The sequence below is a fragment of the Garra rufa genome, chromosome 24 (genome assembly GCF_049309525.1).
Source record: "Garra rufa chromosome 24, GarRuf1.0, whole genome shotgun sequence".
In the NCBI taxonomy this organism is placed as follows: Eukaryota; Metazoa; Chordata; class Actinopteri; order Cypriniformes; family Cyprinidae; genus Garra; species Garra rufa.
The window spans coordinates 7,651,275-7,667,298 of NC_133384.1; the positions used below are offsets into that span (position 1 = coordinate 7,651,275).

Here is a 16,024-nt window from a genome sequence, read left to right on the forward strand (position 1 = left end):
CAACTTGTCCCCGGTGCGGGGTAAATTCAGTAGCGTGTTTAGGCACCACGCAACCCACGCAATTGCGTGGGGCCCCGTGGTCCAGGGGGCCCCCGCCGAACGCGATTTCTCCCGATGGGAATCCATAACCGGTCATTTATGTAATTGGTTTAATACCGGACTACTGATAAGCTTTAGGACAAGCTGTTATCGATACCTGCGTTGTTTTATCTCCGTATACTTCTGTGTTAATTGCGATTTAGAAGCTGTTCCCATAACCGGACGCGCCTGCCGTGAGAGGTTTGGCATGTGCAGCGGCACCGTCTCAATCTCTGTCCGGCGCAGGTAAAATAATTTTAAGGCAAAGGTGAGGTGCAATTCATATTTCTTTAACTTACAAAATAATTAGAAAACTTTATGTCAGGTGTTATTTTACAAACAGAACGAGTGAATCTCCGCAAGCTCTCTGTCTTTCCCTCTCAAAATGCGCAAATTGCTTTAAATTACCACATCGCGTATGCACTATAAGCAAGCTGCACACTGTACGGTTGAAACAGGAACTGTCACAGTTTACATGCATCGTCACTAAAATGTATAATTTGCATTTCTTTTCAAGTTTGGCCAGTATTTAAACCATTCAACACTTCTGCGCTCTCCAGAGACGATATGCTCATAATTGGCCTATTTTGAAAACAAAAGTATCCTACAAAGCATGATTAAACATTTAATTACATATTGAAAAAAAAAAAAAAAAAAAAAAACAGAAACAGAAAATCCACCTAGGGGGCCCACCCGGGACCACTTGCTAAGGGCCCCCAAAACACAAAACACGCCCCTGTGTAAGTTGTGCCTTTGGGGAGCATACATTGGGGTAAATTGTGCCAGTGATTATTTAAGTTAAAAAGAACATTTTAATGTCATGAACTGTAATGCTATATAAAATCAAGACAGATGCAATACAAAATTAGTCATTGAAGGTTTATTTAGATTTCGTTACCCTGTTAAACTATTGGCATGTCATATTTTCTACTTTTTCGGAAAACACAAAAAAACTCAAATACACAATATATGATATTTGTGAATAATTAGAACACTGTCTGTCAACAAAACATTGTCTGTCAATTATGTAACATATAGGAAAGAAGTTGCTTTCTTTTGAACATTTCTGAACATCCCATTGTGACTTAGGCCACTTAAAAAACTGACAAACGGCAGGTAAATCAAACACTGATGAGGCACGCTCATCTTTTCACACAGATTATCCCCTGTGGGTATGTAGGTCTAGATCGGGGATGCCCAACCCTGTTCCTGGAGATCTACCATCCTACAAAGCTCTAACCCAAATCAAACACCCCTGAACCAGCTAATTAATCTCTTAGGTCGCATGTGATAATTACAGACAGCTGTGTTGGAGCAGGACTGGAACTAAAGTCTGCCGTTAGGTTGATCTCCAGGAACAGGGTTGGTCAGCCCTGGTCTAGATGATCTAGATCCGGACTACTTAACATCCCACTGGCACAACTTAACCCTGCCCCTTTGGCACAAATTACCCCAGACCGACAATTTTGAAAGACTAGCATGATCCCACAGTTTAGAGCTAACATTATGCTAACTGTATAGACTCACTGAAGCACTAAAACATGCGTGAAATATTTTCAAACATGTCTATAATTGTTCAGACGCAAAAGTCAAAAACCTTGATCATATAAATTTTACTTTGAATGGCAAAAAAACAACAACATTTTTTTGAGCTAAAATGTGCTTAGCCCTCATGCCATGTGTTTCTCTTCTTTGGGGGATAGGTAAATTGGATGGCTCTTCAAAAGTATGCGGTCACATGACCAATTTCTTCTATGGTTTTCTAGAAACAAGGGGTGGAACTACTTCCCCCCTGGCACAAATCACCCCACTTTCCCCTATATTTATTTTCATATAATTTATATAAAAATATATTTAATATATAAACATTTTTTCTTAAATATATACATGCATGTGGATCTATTTATATATACATAATACATATACACAGTTCACATACATTTATATGTACACAAAAACTTTTACTTTGAATACAATTAATCATTGTGCAGCAACATAGGGTATACATACTATTTGATGTTTTAAAAAAATGATTTAAGTTGCAAACGAGAATCGCAAAATGTTCTGATTATATCCTCTTCTTTATGATTTTTTAGTTTTGTTTAAGATAATTAAAGCTTCATTTTTTTCATAACGAAAGAATATGTAAAAATATGGTATTTGGGGTAAAAAAGCACCCCTGCTGTTAGTGCTAAAATGTACAATAAGTAACATGATAATTAATAGAAGGCTGACTTTTCTATTTTTTGACTTGACATGGTTATATTCAGATAGTAAATATCGTATTTTATGTTGGGTGTCCATCTTAGAGATAATCACCATGGTTTGAATGAAACCACTATATTTAAAAACCTAATGTTTTGGGGGGTTTTTGTCACCCGGTGGACCAAGGAACCTAATCACAGTAAACGGCACCATGAAAAAGGAGCAATACATCAAAATTCTCAACAACAACATCAGGCAGTCTGCAGAGAAACTTGGCCTTGGGCACCAGTGGACATTTCAGCACGACAACGACCCAAAACACACAGCAAAAGTGGTGAAGAAATGGTTAGCAGACAAAAACATTAACGTTTTGCAGTGGCCCAGCCAGAGTCCTGACTTAAATCCAATTGAGAATCTGTGGAGGGAGCTAAAGATCAGGGTGATGGCAAGGAGACCCTCCAACCTGAAAGAGCTGGAGCTCATCGCTAAAGATGAATGGGCAAAAATACCAGTGGAGACATGCAAAAAGCTGGTCAGCATTTATAGGAAGCGTTTGATTGCTGTAATAGCCAATAAAGGCTTTTCTATTGAGTATTGAGAAGGGTATGAATCATTTTGGACATGCCACTTTTTGTTCAAATGTAAATAAAAGCTGAGAAATATTTTTTTTCCACAATGATGCCTCTTGTACATCGTCTTATTATGTTTTGGGAGAAGCCTGTGTCATTTCCGGTCAAAAAAAAAAAAAAAAAAAAAACATATAAAAGTGAATAAAAGTAACTTTAAGTCAGAATTTGCCAGGGGTGTGAAAAATTACGGCCTTGACTGTATATAAAACATCAACCTCAAGAAAATGTCAGCTTTTACTTTTTATGGTTTCCATGTCTCTGTAATACCTTGCATCATGGTTGTAGCTAATCATTAGCATGTTGGTTATCTGGCTCCAGTTAAAGGATGTGCGAATGCAACATGCAGACTGATGATGTTTTGCAGCTATTTGAGCCATCTGGGCATAGATTTCATTATGCTAAATGCATGCTCAGTAAAAACACGGGCAGCATTCAGCTTTCTATTGAATCATTTCTGAGAGTGCTCATTGTCTCTGTAAGGCCAACTGCCAGGTTATGGCAGAACCGGTACTGACTTTAAGGAAAAATTGTCAGATATGCCAGAAAATCACCACTGTGTGTCTCATAATTTGTATATAGCTCTGCTGTGGCATATTTATGTCCATGTGTGGGAAAAACACAAAAAACAAAATGCCAGCTGATGCAAGTTTGCTAGTCACAGCAGCTTCCACTGTATTTATAAGAGAAATGTGTTTAAGAAACATTTAAACACACAAACAACTAATTGGCCCATTAAAAGCAATCATGAAGGAAGAACTACAAGTCAGACAAGAACACTTCTGTGATCTGATTTGACAGTGCAATTGTGTGAGCTAAACGCCAGTTATGTGATTAATTTTAAAACATTTATGTTGTTAATTCGGTCAGAACAAAAGCACCAGATATATTACTAAAAATGTACAAGGAATTAGCTAATAACTCTGGAACCATTATGGCTAAAACAAAAATGTATCTTTCCTCTGAATTTAGTTTCCCAAATCAGTAGGCCATATGCTTATCCATACAAAAGTTTTAAAAACACAGGCTGATATATTTGTAAGTGTGACCTATAGTGACTAAATGGCATCTTGTGTGTTTGTGCTTGTATACACTGCCTGGCCCAAAAAAAAGTCGCCACAAAAAAAAAAGTCATACACTTTGTTGGACTGCCTTTAGCTTTGATTACGGCACTCATTCACTGTGGCATTGTTTCGATAAGCTTCTGCAATGTCACAAGATTTATTTCCATCCAGTGTTGCATTAATTTTTCACCAAGATCTTGCATTGATGATGGTAGAGCCTGACCGCTGCGCAAAGCCTTCTCCAGCACATCCCAAAGATTCTCAATGGGGTTAAGGTCTGGACTCTGTGGTGGCCAATCCATGTGTGAAAATGATGTCTCATGCTCCCTGAACCACTCTTTCACAATTTTAACCCGATGTATCCTGGCATTGTCATCTTGGAAAATGCCCATGCCATCAGGGAAGAATAAAATCCATTGATGGAATAACCTGGTCATTCAGTATATTCAGGTAGTCAGCTGACCTCATTCTTTGAGCACATACTGTTGCTGAACCTAGACCTGACCAACTGCAGCAACCCCAAAATCATAGCACTGCCCCCACAGGCTTGTACAATAGGCGCTGGGCATGATGGGTGCATCACGTCTGCCTCTCTTCTTACCCTGATGTGCCCATCACTCTGGAATAGGGTAAATCTGGACTCATCAGAACACATGACCTTCTTCCCTTGCTCCAGAGTCCAATCTTTATGCTCCCTAGCAAATTGAAGCCTTTTTTTCTGGTTAGCCTCACTGATTAGTGGTTTCTTAAGGCTACACAGCTGTTCAGTCCCTTTGCATTGTGCATGTGGAAATGCTCTTACTTTCACTATTAAACATAGCCCTGAGTTCTACTGTTGTTTTTCTTCGATTTGATCTCACCAAACGTTTAAGTGATCGCAGATCCCGATCATTCAGATTTTTTTTCCGACCACATTTCTTCCTTGAAGATAATGGGTCCCCACTATCCTTCCAGTTTTTAATAGTGCGTTGAACAATTCTTAACCCAATTTTAGTAGTTTCTGCAATCTCCTTAGATGTTTTCTCTGCTTGATGCATGTCAGTGATTTGACCCTTCTCAAACAGACTAACATCTTTTCCACGACCATGGGATGTGTCTTTCGAAATGGTTGTTATGGAAATGAGAAGCAACTCATTGCACCAGTTGGGGTTAAATAACTTGTTGCCAGCTGAAAGATAATTGCCCATGCAGTAATTATCCAAGGCTCTTACCTATTATCCCAGGCTCTTACCTATTTCCTTAGTTAAATCCAGGTGGCGATTTTTCTTTTTGGCCAGGCAGTGTGTGTGTATATATATATATTACTATATAGATAGATAGATAGATAGATAGATAGATAGATAGATACGCATATACATATGTATATGTATAAATATTTGCATCTGAAACAAACAAACTGAAACATTTGTATTCTTTAAAATTTATTTTGATTAGCAAAAAGAGTAACACTTTGAAGGACTTTCAAATTGCTACAAGTAATAATCCCACATTCTTCAGACAGTAAAGAACAAAAAGCAATATGAAACCTGAAAGTATGAAGCCTTGTGTGAAAGTGAAAGTGTTGCATGGTTGTATTCAGAAAATGTTCAGCCTAAAGCTTGTCTTTGACATGTTAAGCAGTAATTAGCCATGTAGTTTACCTGTGTCTGACTCCATTTAATTGACAGGTACACTAAGTCATAACACTTAGACTGTATAAATGTTTTTAAGATAAAAGATAACTTGGAAAAGTAAACTTTAGAATACATGTAAACACACCAAGCAGTGACCCAAAGAGACACTTATTAAACAGTGAAATATAATAGTATCTAATTCAGATTTCAATCTTCACCAAATTCTGCAGAATATTCACTAGTGCCTAGAAGCAGCAGTTGCATTCAAGCAGACAGGACAGATGTTTTGTCATAATATTGACAAAGCAAAAAGAAGGCAGAAACCATAGAAATACATCCCACCAAAATTTGTTATTTAGCTGATTGCCATCATTTCATTGTAGATTGAACTGATCTAATCAAATCTCATCTGATTTCAGAAGTTTGTAGTTGACCTTTGATCCCCTGGATTTGTAGACCATCATTCCACACACCATGGCAACTACTGCTATGACACATCCCGCCACGAAAACAAGGTTCAGGTTCAAGCTCGGGCTGATGGCCTCTGGAAATGAATAAGAGACATTAGCATTTAAAACCTCATCTTTCTATTTCACAATCCACACAAACGGCCAAGTTAGGACGTACCAGTAAGCGTCGCGCTCCTCCTCAGCCGCAAGGGTCCCTGGGAAATGAAGTGGCTTCCGGTCTGGATGCCAGCTTCTCTTTTGTGAACGTGTGAGGATGGTGCAACCCGCGTGCCGTTGTTGCAGCCCAGAGCGCAGCGTGTGTTGGGATTGTTGGCTTGACAAAGGATAATGGAGCAGCTGATGAACACCTAGAGAAAAAGAGTGATGGTTCAAAAAAAAAAAAAAAAAAAAAAACATTTACTATTATTGAAAAATAGGGCATGTATGTTGTTTATCAATGGATTTTTTTTGTCCATCCTTACTTGGTCATATTGTCCAATAAACTTGAAGGCCTCTATACTGAACTTGACATCGGGCTGGTGACTGGTGTAGATTTGAACAGTTTCATCAACCCCGCATCTGACATACAAATTGCATTAGATTAGTTTATTAGCATAACTGTCCCCCATCTTCACACAGATCTTCAATAGATCTTTGGAGCAATGTGATGTTCCCTGTTGCTTCAAATGCTCCACTATCATTCCAGTCCCTAAAAACACTGAAATCTCTGTCGTTGCATTGCAGGTTTGCATGAAATGATACTGCTTTAATTTGAAATATGCAAGTATGTTATTGACTGTGCATTAAGTAGGCTGATCAAACTCAGTTCCACACAATTTGACGTATATAAATTAAAACATCATTTCATAAGACATGACTTTTTAATTGATGTGGAGATTTTTTAGATTCTTACCCATTTGTGATGATGGGATAAGAGATGGGATAATTGGGATTATCATAGGGTGTAGCTACACAGGACTCAAGGAAGATCTCAGTGTTTTGCACGACATTGACAGGGGCGATCTCCATGAAGATGCTCTGTCCCACACTGTACTCCAGTGGGTAGCTGTTGGGGTCTCTTATGTTTCTGAAACCGCCAGACTGATAAAACTCAAACTCATAGCTGAATGAGCCGAAGCCTCTCTCAGTGAAGTTGACGGCTGGCCTGTGAGCATCAAACCTGGTGGTGATGCTGCTCTTTTTCTGGTACTTGCACATAACTTCAATTTCGATTTCATCTTTTCTGGTTATGATGTGATTTGGATCATCGTAGGTAACAATTGTGTTCTTAAAGAGGAGATGTTCATCAGTCTCCTTTAAAGAAACCAGTATAGTAGTTTAGATGCAATGGAAGTTTTTTGTTTTTTTATCATTTAGGTTTATTAAAAATGATTAGGGTCCTTACTTCCATTTGAGTACCGCATCCATTTAGAGAGAAAGTTGTAAACACATGTGTGCTATTGGAAGAAACTGCACAGGAGTCATTGTTGTTCAGCCGCAAGTGATCTCCATGAATACCTGAAATAGTGGTTCTTTCTATTGACACAGACATTGTGTCCTTAGTGCAGGTCACATGTGCTCTTGGACCTTGAAGACATAAAAAACTCTTGTAAGAAAGTAGTTGGAGAAACATCCTTTTTCAAAAACACCAAAGGAGTGTTAAAGAATTAACACATCTAATGTCAGGATTAACTTTAATAAACACTGTAAATTACCTTCAGCCTCCACCACAACAATAACACACCTCATCTCAGATTGGTAGTTCCTAGACCTAAAATATTCAGAAAAATAATTACTGTAGCTTCATTTGATATCTCACATTATATTAAAGTAATCTAGCTGTGTAATCATACCCATATTGGCCCTCTGCAATGAAGCAAAATGGAAAATGTTGGCCATAGTTCTCTGATATTGGTGTCCAGTTGATCACATACTCCCCAGTAGTGGTGGTGTCCTTTGTGCTGTTCAGAGGTCCACTAAAGACCACGTCAGTAATGCTGGACAATTGGTAAAAAAATTAAATAACATTTAATGAGATGCACATTTTTTTTAGAAACTAAACTGAAGTGAAGTATTTTTGAAATTCTAGATCAGTGGTTCTCAACCTTTATGACTCCAAGGCCTCCCACTGTCCAAAATATATTTGAATTTATAGAAATTTAGGAGGGTTCATTGATTAAGTAGATAAGTACTAAGGTTTGTTGTAATCTGCAAAAAGAGCAACATAACTACCTCCTCATTGAAGGTCCAGAAAGGACATTGTTAAAAAAGTCCATGTGACATCAGTGGCTCAACTATAATTTTGTGTAGCTACAAGAATACATTTTGTGTGCAAAAATGTATTCCCTTTCGTGTCAGTGTGTACACAAGAGTACCATGGCACTGGTGCAGGCACAGGTGCAGACGCAGGTTTGGTCTAGTCCAGGATTGTCCAAACCTGTTCCTGGATGGCCACTGTACTGCAGACTTTAGCTCTAGGCTTAATTACACCTGAAACCAGCTAATTAAGGTCTTCAGACTCACTAGAAACTACCATGCAAGTGTGCTGGAGCTGATTTATGGCTAAACTGTACAGAACGATGGTCCTCATGACTTTTCCATCATACCTTGAGAAGGTTGCAGTAGCCTTTACTCTGATCTCTAGTTCTTGGTTGACACGAGCCTGTAGATGTTCTCCATGATGAGGTGTTGGGTGGAGGAACCGAGGAAGATATTCACCCTCGGTGCAAGACGGTGCAGGAGCCTCCACTAAAACCAAGACATAATATAATTGTAATTGAAAGCTCACAATTAAAAGACTGTTTTTGAGCACTGAATGGTACCTTCTAAAGCAAACTGGAGAGGTATTTTGCTCAAGGGTGGATTGGAAGATGCATCATTGAAGGGGGATCTGACTGCTGCGGCCATGGCAGTGTAGTTTAGATTTATTATGTGGGTTGGATAGTCCTCCATGACCAGCTCAAATGCATAAACACCAATTGAAGAGTTGGCATATGACAGAGTACAGGTGCTCTGGAAATAAGAAAGAAAAGAACTGAGAAATGAACAAATCTTGATAAATTCAATAGCAACCAAGTCAGCTGAAAACATGTGGAAGAATGAAAAAACATTTCTGTACATTTTTGTATGATGTCCAGTTACAGTATATTTCACTGCTGGGTCATTCAGTTTCAATTCAAACAAACTCTAGAAACTTCACCAGCTCAAATTTTTTATTTTGTCGATATTTTTTCAGAAGAACGGAATGTGTAATGAAAGCCGAAATATTACAAAATTCAAAATTACAATTTTAAATTGAGATTCAGAGCCAAAAATGGGTAAAAATTACTTACCAGAAAAATTGCAGCATTGTGTTATCTATAAATTATCTATAAGTAAAATCATTCTACTTAAAAAATCTTTGTTGCATTACTTGCCATTGGTGATCATTAAAAAAATGGGGAAAAGCACATTTTAAGTTTTTTCTTTAATGTTTGCATACCTGTAACTCAAGAAATATCAATGATCCCTTTTAAATTTGGGTCTTAACAAACTTTGCTTTTGGCATATTCATTTTTAAAGCCCTAAATGGTTCCATTCAAGTGATATTGAAATCTCAATATAGCTCTGAGAGTAAATCGTTAAATTATACCCATTTTCAGTGGTTTAATACAAGAAGTATTAAAGGTATCTCAATATGATTTTAGATTCTCATTCTTAATAAACTAAAAAAACACTGAAATGGTCAACTTGAGGCACATTAAGGTAGTCTATTCAGGGATATTTGAAAGAGTAGATTTTGTTCATTTTAACAGTTTCTGAAGCTACCATGAGTTCATATGCAGTACTGTAACTACCTGTTTAAAAAATCTACACCTCGTAGGGAAGTGTGGTCACTCTTCTCACACATTTCTCAATATTTGCATCAATTAACCAATATTTGAGTTTTAGTTGATTTTGTGATGTACTGCAGTGCATATGGGTAAAATTTAACAAATTGGACATTGAGTCATAATCTTGAGGCCTGAACCATATAGGGCCTTAAAACTGAAGATCACAAAAGAAAAGTATATTAAGAACCGACATTTAAAATTATATTTAGATATAATAATTATTATTTATGCTTCTTGAGTTACAGGCATGCAAACTAAATAATATTTATGGTACTTTGCCTCTCTCCAAAATAGGGAATTACTCAGTAAATTTACATCCATGATATTTAATACTTTGTTGTTGTTTTGTTCTTCATTTATGTATTTATTTCACCAGAAAAAATAAAATAAAATAAAACATCAAAAATTTGAGTCGGGGTTGAATTGACATGGAATGACATGCATGATTGTACATTAAAGTCATGGTTGTACACTATTCCTCACCTCGTCCAAAGTGAATCCTGCATGTTGGTTGCACATTCCACACTCATTTGCAGAGAAAAGTCCATATCTACACCTAACCTGGTCATGATCTGAATCACAGGACAATAGATTGTAGTTCCTGGCGCAGTTCTGAGGAACTCTACAAACAATCCAAAACAAGGCATCTTAAAATGAGTTTGGCTTCAAGAAGTACTTGGACAATTAGGCCTTATTAAAAAAGTATGAATGCTGTTGCATGACATAGCATAATACCAATTACAATAATGCTAGAGCTTTCTCAGAACTGACTGTTACACTTTTCTAAACCATTTTTGCTCTGTTCCTACTACTACTATACTAACAATGGAAATAAATGACAAACTAGGAAAATATATAATATGCTAATAAAATATATAAATGCTGAATGTGTGAGATAAAATGTTAAGAATTCATAAGAAATATAAGGCTTATTAATTAATTAATTCATTCATTAATTGTAATGTTGAAATATACATGTTCTTTAAATGGTGTTACAGTTATTTAAACAAATCTACATTTATGCCTAAAATTATACATTGGACAAAGAACCTTTTTTTCAAGAAGCAATTGGAAAAAGAGGAGTTTTGGTACAGAAAAATCTTTGGAAGAAGACAAACTGATTTTACCTTACAATGGGAAGTGTGGTGACGACTGGAGATCTGTTTGGTTTAGAGGTGTCAGATCTTTCTCCAAGGTCAATATGTGTGAGAAGTCTCCAGTTTCCAACATATGAAACTGTGTTATAGACCCAGCAGCAACTACTTTGGCTGTTGACACATGCGTTTGTAATAAATACATGTTGTATTATTTACAGCACTATTAGATTATAGTTAATTAGATTAGTATTATTCCTCTGAATAAGTGTGCTTACTGCAACTGAAATGGGCTGTTGTTGGGGACGGTTTTTTTCATCACTCCCTCAGTCTGGCACCAGCTACCACCATTGGGACTGCTGTCCACAAGACCACTCACGAAAGTTGTACTGCCACAATCTCCAGTCCCACAATACCAGGGATTACCCATATCACAGCTATGATAGGCCTCCTTGAAGCGGATATCCACCTGTGAAAAATACAGATGTAAGTAATTCTCAGAATAAATTGGGATCAAATTACTGTCATTCAAAGTTTGCTACAACACTCAGAACATCCTTAATTGTTTCTTTATAGATCATCAACATTCTGGAATAAAATTATGAAAGCATGATAAAAAGTTTGCCATGCAGCCCTGAGCCTTGGGGCTTCTGGTTCCCAGCTGTGCCCTGGCTTGAGAAGTCCTCAGCCTGTTGACCAGTCAACTCTGTACTTGATCCTCACCCCTTCCGCTCTATCCTGCTGGCTCGTCTGTGCTCCCTGGTCCCACCGGCTCTGCCCATGTCAGTCCTCGTTTCACCATTACACTCTTAAAATTAAAAGTGCTTCACGATGCCATAGAAGAACCTTTTTGTCTAAATGGTTCCATAAAGAACCTTTAACATCTGAAGAACCTTTCTGTTTCACAAAAGGTTCTTTGTGTCAAATAAGGTTCTTCAGATTATAAAAAAGGTAAGAAAGAGATGGTTCTTTAAAGAACCTTTGACTGAATGGTTCTTTGTGGAACCAAAAATGGTTCTTCTATGGCATCGCTTAAAGAACCTTTTGAAGCACCTTTATTTTTAACAGTGTACTCTCTGCTAGGCTACATCCCTTTATCTCTACTTCGCCAGGCACCTTCCCTAAGACTCCACCGTGGTCCTCACACGCTCTATTGTCACCGCAGTCCTCCGGCACCCTAGCTCCTCCATCGCTGCTCTTGGTCCATCGGACATCACCTGGGCCTCACCTCAGTTGGCTGGGCTGAAGTTTCCACCTTGGCTCCTCCCTCTATCACCTGGGTCACCCTTCAACCATCCACTCCACCATGGCTCCTCCCACCATCATCTTTACTGTGGCTCTTTCCTCCATCTACTCTTCCTTGGATTCTCTAGTCTCCTGTCCTTTACCAGTCCCTTGTCCACCTTTAGAATCTACCTCTTTGGCCATAGGTAATCACAGCGTGCTTATTTACAGGCATATCACAGTGCTGCAAGTGTGATATTGCGTTTATACAACAGTTCAATGGCACGAGTATGTAGATGCATAAGAAACAACAATGACGTGTCTTTAAAAACATATTTTATGAGAACTACTTTTCTCCGCCATCGATTCAAAACTAAGTTTGACCATTTCACAGCTGAGCCCAAGCCTCCAATTCTAATTCAAAATGTCACTTTAGAATTAGTAACGAATTAGTTCCCCTGAGGAAAGTGATATCTTTGTTATACTTTCATCTGTTTCAATGACAGTAGGGCTGCAACAACTAATCGATAAAATAAATTATTATCGATAATGAAAATCATCGACAATGATTTCCACAGAGCATGTACAACTTCAGAGGATCATGTCAAATTACAGCACTGAATGACGCATTTCCATGGACAAAATGCATCTAAAAATAGTGGAGGAAACAGACTGAGATGCTGCAGGAGAGTTACTTGATCCAAGCAGCCCAAAACATGAAAATTCTTTATTTTAAACTTTAAGCTAATAAGCGTACCTGTCTTACCTGTTGGTTAACACTGAGTTTGATTTTATTCACCTTTATTATCTGTATTAGGCTATTCTTTTAATTTTTAATGTAGCTATTTAAACTTTGTTCACTATATACAGTGTTTAACAAATTTAATAAAACAAATTTATGTAAGGTGTTCAACAAATTATGTAAGGTTTGTGCCACTGCTGCTCTACACTAACAGTATTGGTGATTAGCAAAATCATTTTTTAGCTTTCTGTATTGGTTAGTCCTCCAATATGCATAAGCTTTTTAGTAACAGTAGGCTATTTCTAATGCTATAATTATTGCTGTTATCTATGAAAAAATAGTCAAGTGCTTTATAGTGTTTTTCTTCAGATATTTGTCTTTTCTCTTTATTACAACCGGTGGTCTAATATATTAAGAACTGTTTTCATAAAATTAAGTTGGCATGTTTGTTTGAAGGACTTTGGGCAGAATATGGAATACTGTGATTTTTGTCAAAAAAAAAAAAAAAAAAAAGGCATTTAAGCCAATTAATTGATTAATCGAAAAAATAATCGACCAACTAATCGATTATCAAAATAATCGTAAGTTGCAGCCCTAAATGACAATGTTTCTCAGTAGATTTGTTGGCTGTGTCATGTTGTTGAAAGTAAAATTAGCTTCCTTGTTTACAACCCTAATATACAGCATTAAAAATACATAAAATATAATGTGAACAAAATTGTTTGCTCTGAAACAAATGACAGATTAATGAGACCAAAGACTGCCTGTTAGATTTACCCAAACAAATTATATCTCATGTTTAACCACTATAGAGACATCAGAGTCAGCTGCAAATTCCAGAAGAGCTGACCAATGAAGCTGCTCTCGGCTGATGCCCTGAAGCTCATATCTCCAAAACTTTGAAGCAAATCTTCAAATAGACATTATCTTTATTAACAAACTGCATATTTAAAGTCTAAACAAGTACATTCACACCTAAAAAACTTTTAAATCTATATTCTGTGACACAAAAACAGTATTATTTCTATTTTTATTTGGGCATCCAACTGACACTTGCTGTGAGAAATACTGCAAGTGCAGTGATACAAACGGGGAAATGGTTGAAGTTCTGTTATTTCTAGAATATCACTCTTATCAGCCAATCAGATTCGAGGACCAGAAAGAACTGTTGAATGAATAAAGGAATAAATAAATACTTTTTTTTCAGGATTCTTTAATGAATATAAAGCTCAAAGGAACATCACTCATTTGAAATAGTCATATTTTAGTATTTTCTGTTCAATTTAATGTATCCTTTTAATGCATCTTTTCATTTATTTTATTTACTTCAGATTTTAAATGGTAGTGTATCACAGTTTCCACAAAAATTTTGGGCAGCACAAATGTTTTCAACATTGATAATAATCAGACATTTTTTTGAGCAGCAAATCAGCATATTATAATGATTTCTGAAGGATCATGTAAAACTGAGGACTGGAGTAATGATGCAGAAAATTCAGCTTTAATCACAGGAATTAATTATATTAATTTATATTAATTTATTAATTTATATATTTAATTTATAATTTATTTAATTTCATTTATATTATAACAATATTTCACAATTTTGCAGTTGTTGTTTTTTTTTAATCAAGTAAATGCATAATTGGTTAGCAGAAAATAATTTCAAAAGCATATCCCCCCAAAAACAAAAATCTGTTATTCCAAAATTTTGATGTGTAGTGTATATACTGTATATGCCATTTTATACAAATATAATAAAGTGCCCATAATTGAAGAAACACATGCTAATATTATGAATAAAGGTCTCACCCTATAGGAGCCATCAGGATTCTTTCTTGGGTCGAAAGTCATTGTTCCTCCATAGAAATGTGAAGCTGAGGCTGTGGATGCCAACAGCAGCAGAGCTGAGAGCAGAGCAGACACAGACATGATGATGCTCATGAATGAGATGTGACTGCTGATTACAGTGCTTCTTTTTTAAAGACCCGATGGAGGAAGTCATCTAAAAAAAAAAAATCACATTTACAATAAAATCTTCCAGTAACTCATGCCCTAAGAATAATATGCATGCCATTTTTTGCAGTTCCGTATCATGTGTACAACTAGAAATTCAAGATTTTGAGTTAAGCTTGTGATTTTTGAGATCATATTTCGATCTCATACACTGCAGTGCTATTTTAGTATTATTTATATAGTTATTATAGTTTTAATTACCATATCTAATTGTAGTTTTTCCTCTAATATTTAAAATATTTTTTCTTAGTTTTAGTTAACAATACTAACCATGCTGCAGTGCATAAACGAATTTAAATGTTTTATTGCCTTCCTCAAATATAATTAGAATTAAGTAGAAAATGCTAACCATCTGGTAATTAAAAATAGTGCATTCATGAATAATTGTGTATCTTTAAATACATTCAGTAAATACAAGTTTGAGTAAAAGCCACAATCACAATTCCTATTCCTATTAGGAAATGCATTTTTTGTTTATTAGTTTAGTAGGTTTTTCATAGAAAATGCATATAAATCTTCTCCTTTCAGGCAAAGACAAGCTTGTCCATTACATTCTTGAGTTAGATTATATACTTAGTTTATGCATTATATCATTAAATAAAATCCTGTGGAAGAGTTTCATTTTGAATCCTTAGCATGTGATGATTTCTGCTCATTTGCCATTACAGATGTTTCATTTGTTTCCTAGTCATTTTAATGTAATTGAATTACTTTGGGTTTGGCAAGTTTGTCAAAGGATTGAGGTAAGTAATAACGATGTTAGACTACTTTTATGATGCTCATAATTACGTAGTCATTTAGCTCATATTTCCATAGAAGCTTAAACTCAGCATAAACTCCCAAGATCTGTAACCATATCAGTGCACACACACACACGCACACACACACACACACACACACACACACACACACACACACACACACACACACACACACACACACACACACACACACACACACACACACACACACACAAACCTACACAGAAGGATAAGTGACTGCCCTTAGGGTAGTGTTGTGACAGGTATGTCATTTTTCTGT

General features: G+C 36.5%; 1 protein-coding gene across 1 annotated transcript; it reads right to left on the minus strand.

Moving 5' to 3' along the window:
* Positions 1–5,984: 5,984 nt before the first annotated feature.
* Positions 5,985–14,899, minus strand: LOC141300019 (uncharacterized). The gene is made up of 13 exons (XM_073830320.1): positions 14,780–14,899; positions 11,280–11,470; positions 11,035–11,175; positions 10,391–10,529; positions 8,858–9,047; positions 8,642–8,783; positions 7,889–8,032; positions 7,751–7,806; positions 7,441–7,622; positions 6,949–7,349; positions 6,518–6,614; positions 6,214–6,403; positions 5,985–6,130 (listed from the first exon to the last, which is right to left on the minus strand). Exons 1-13 carry the CDS (start codon positions 14,897–14,899, stop codon positions 5,985–5,987), a joined length of 2,139 nt encoding a protein of 712 aa, XP_073686421.1.
* Between the last annotated feature and the right edge of the window lie 1,125 nt (positions 14,900–16,024).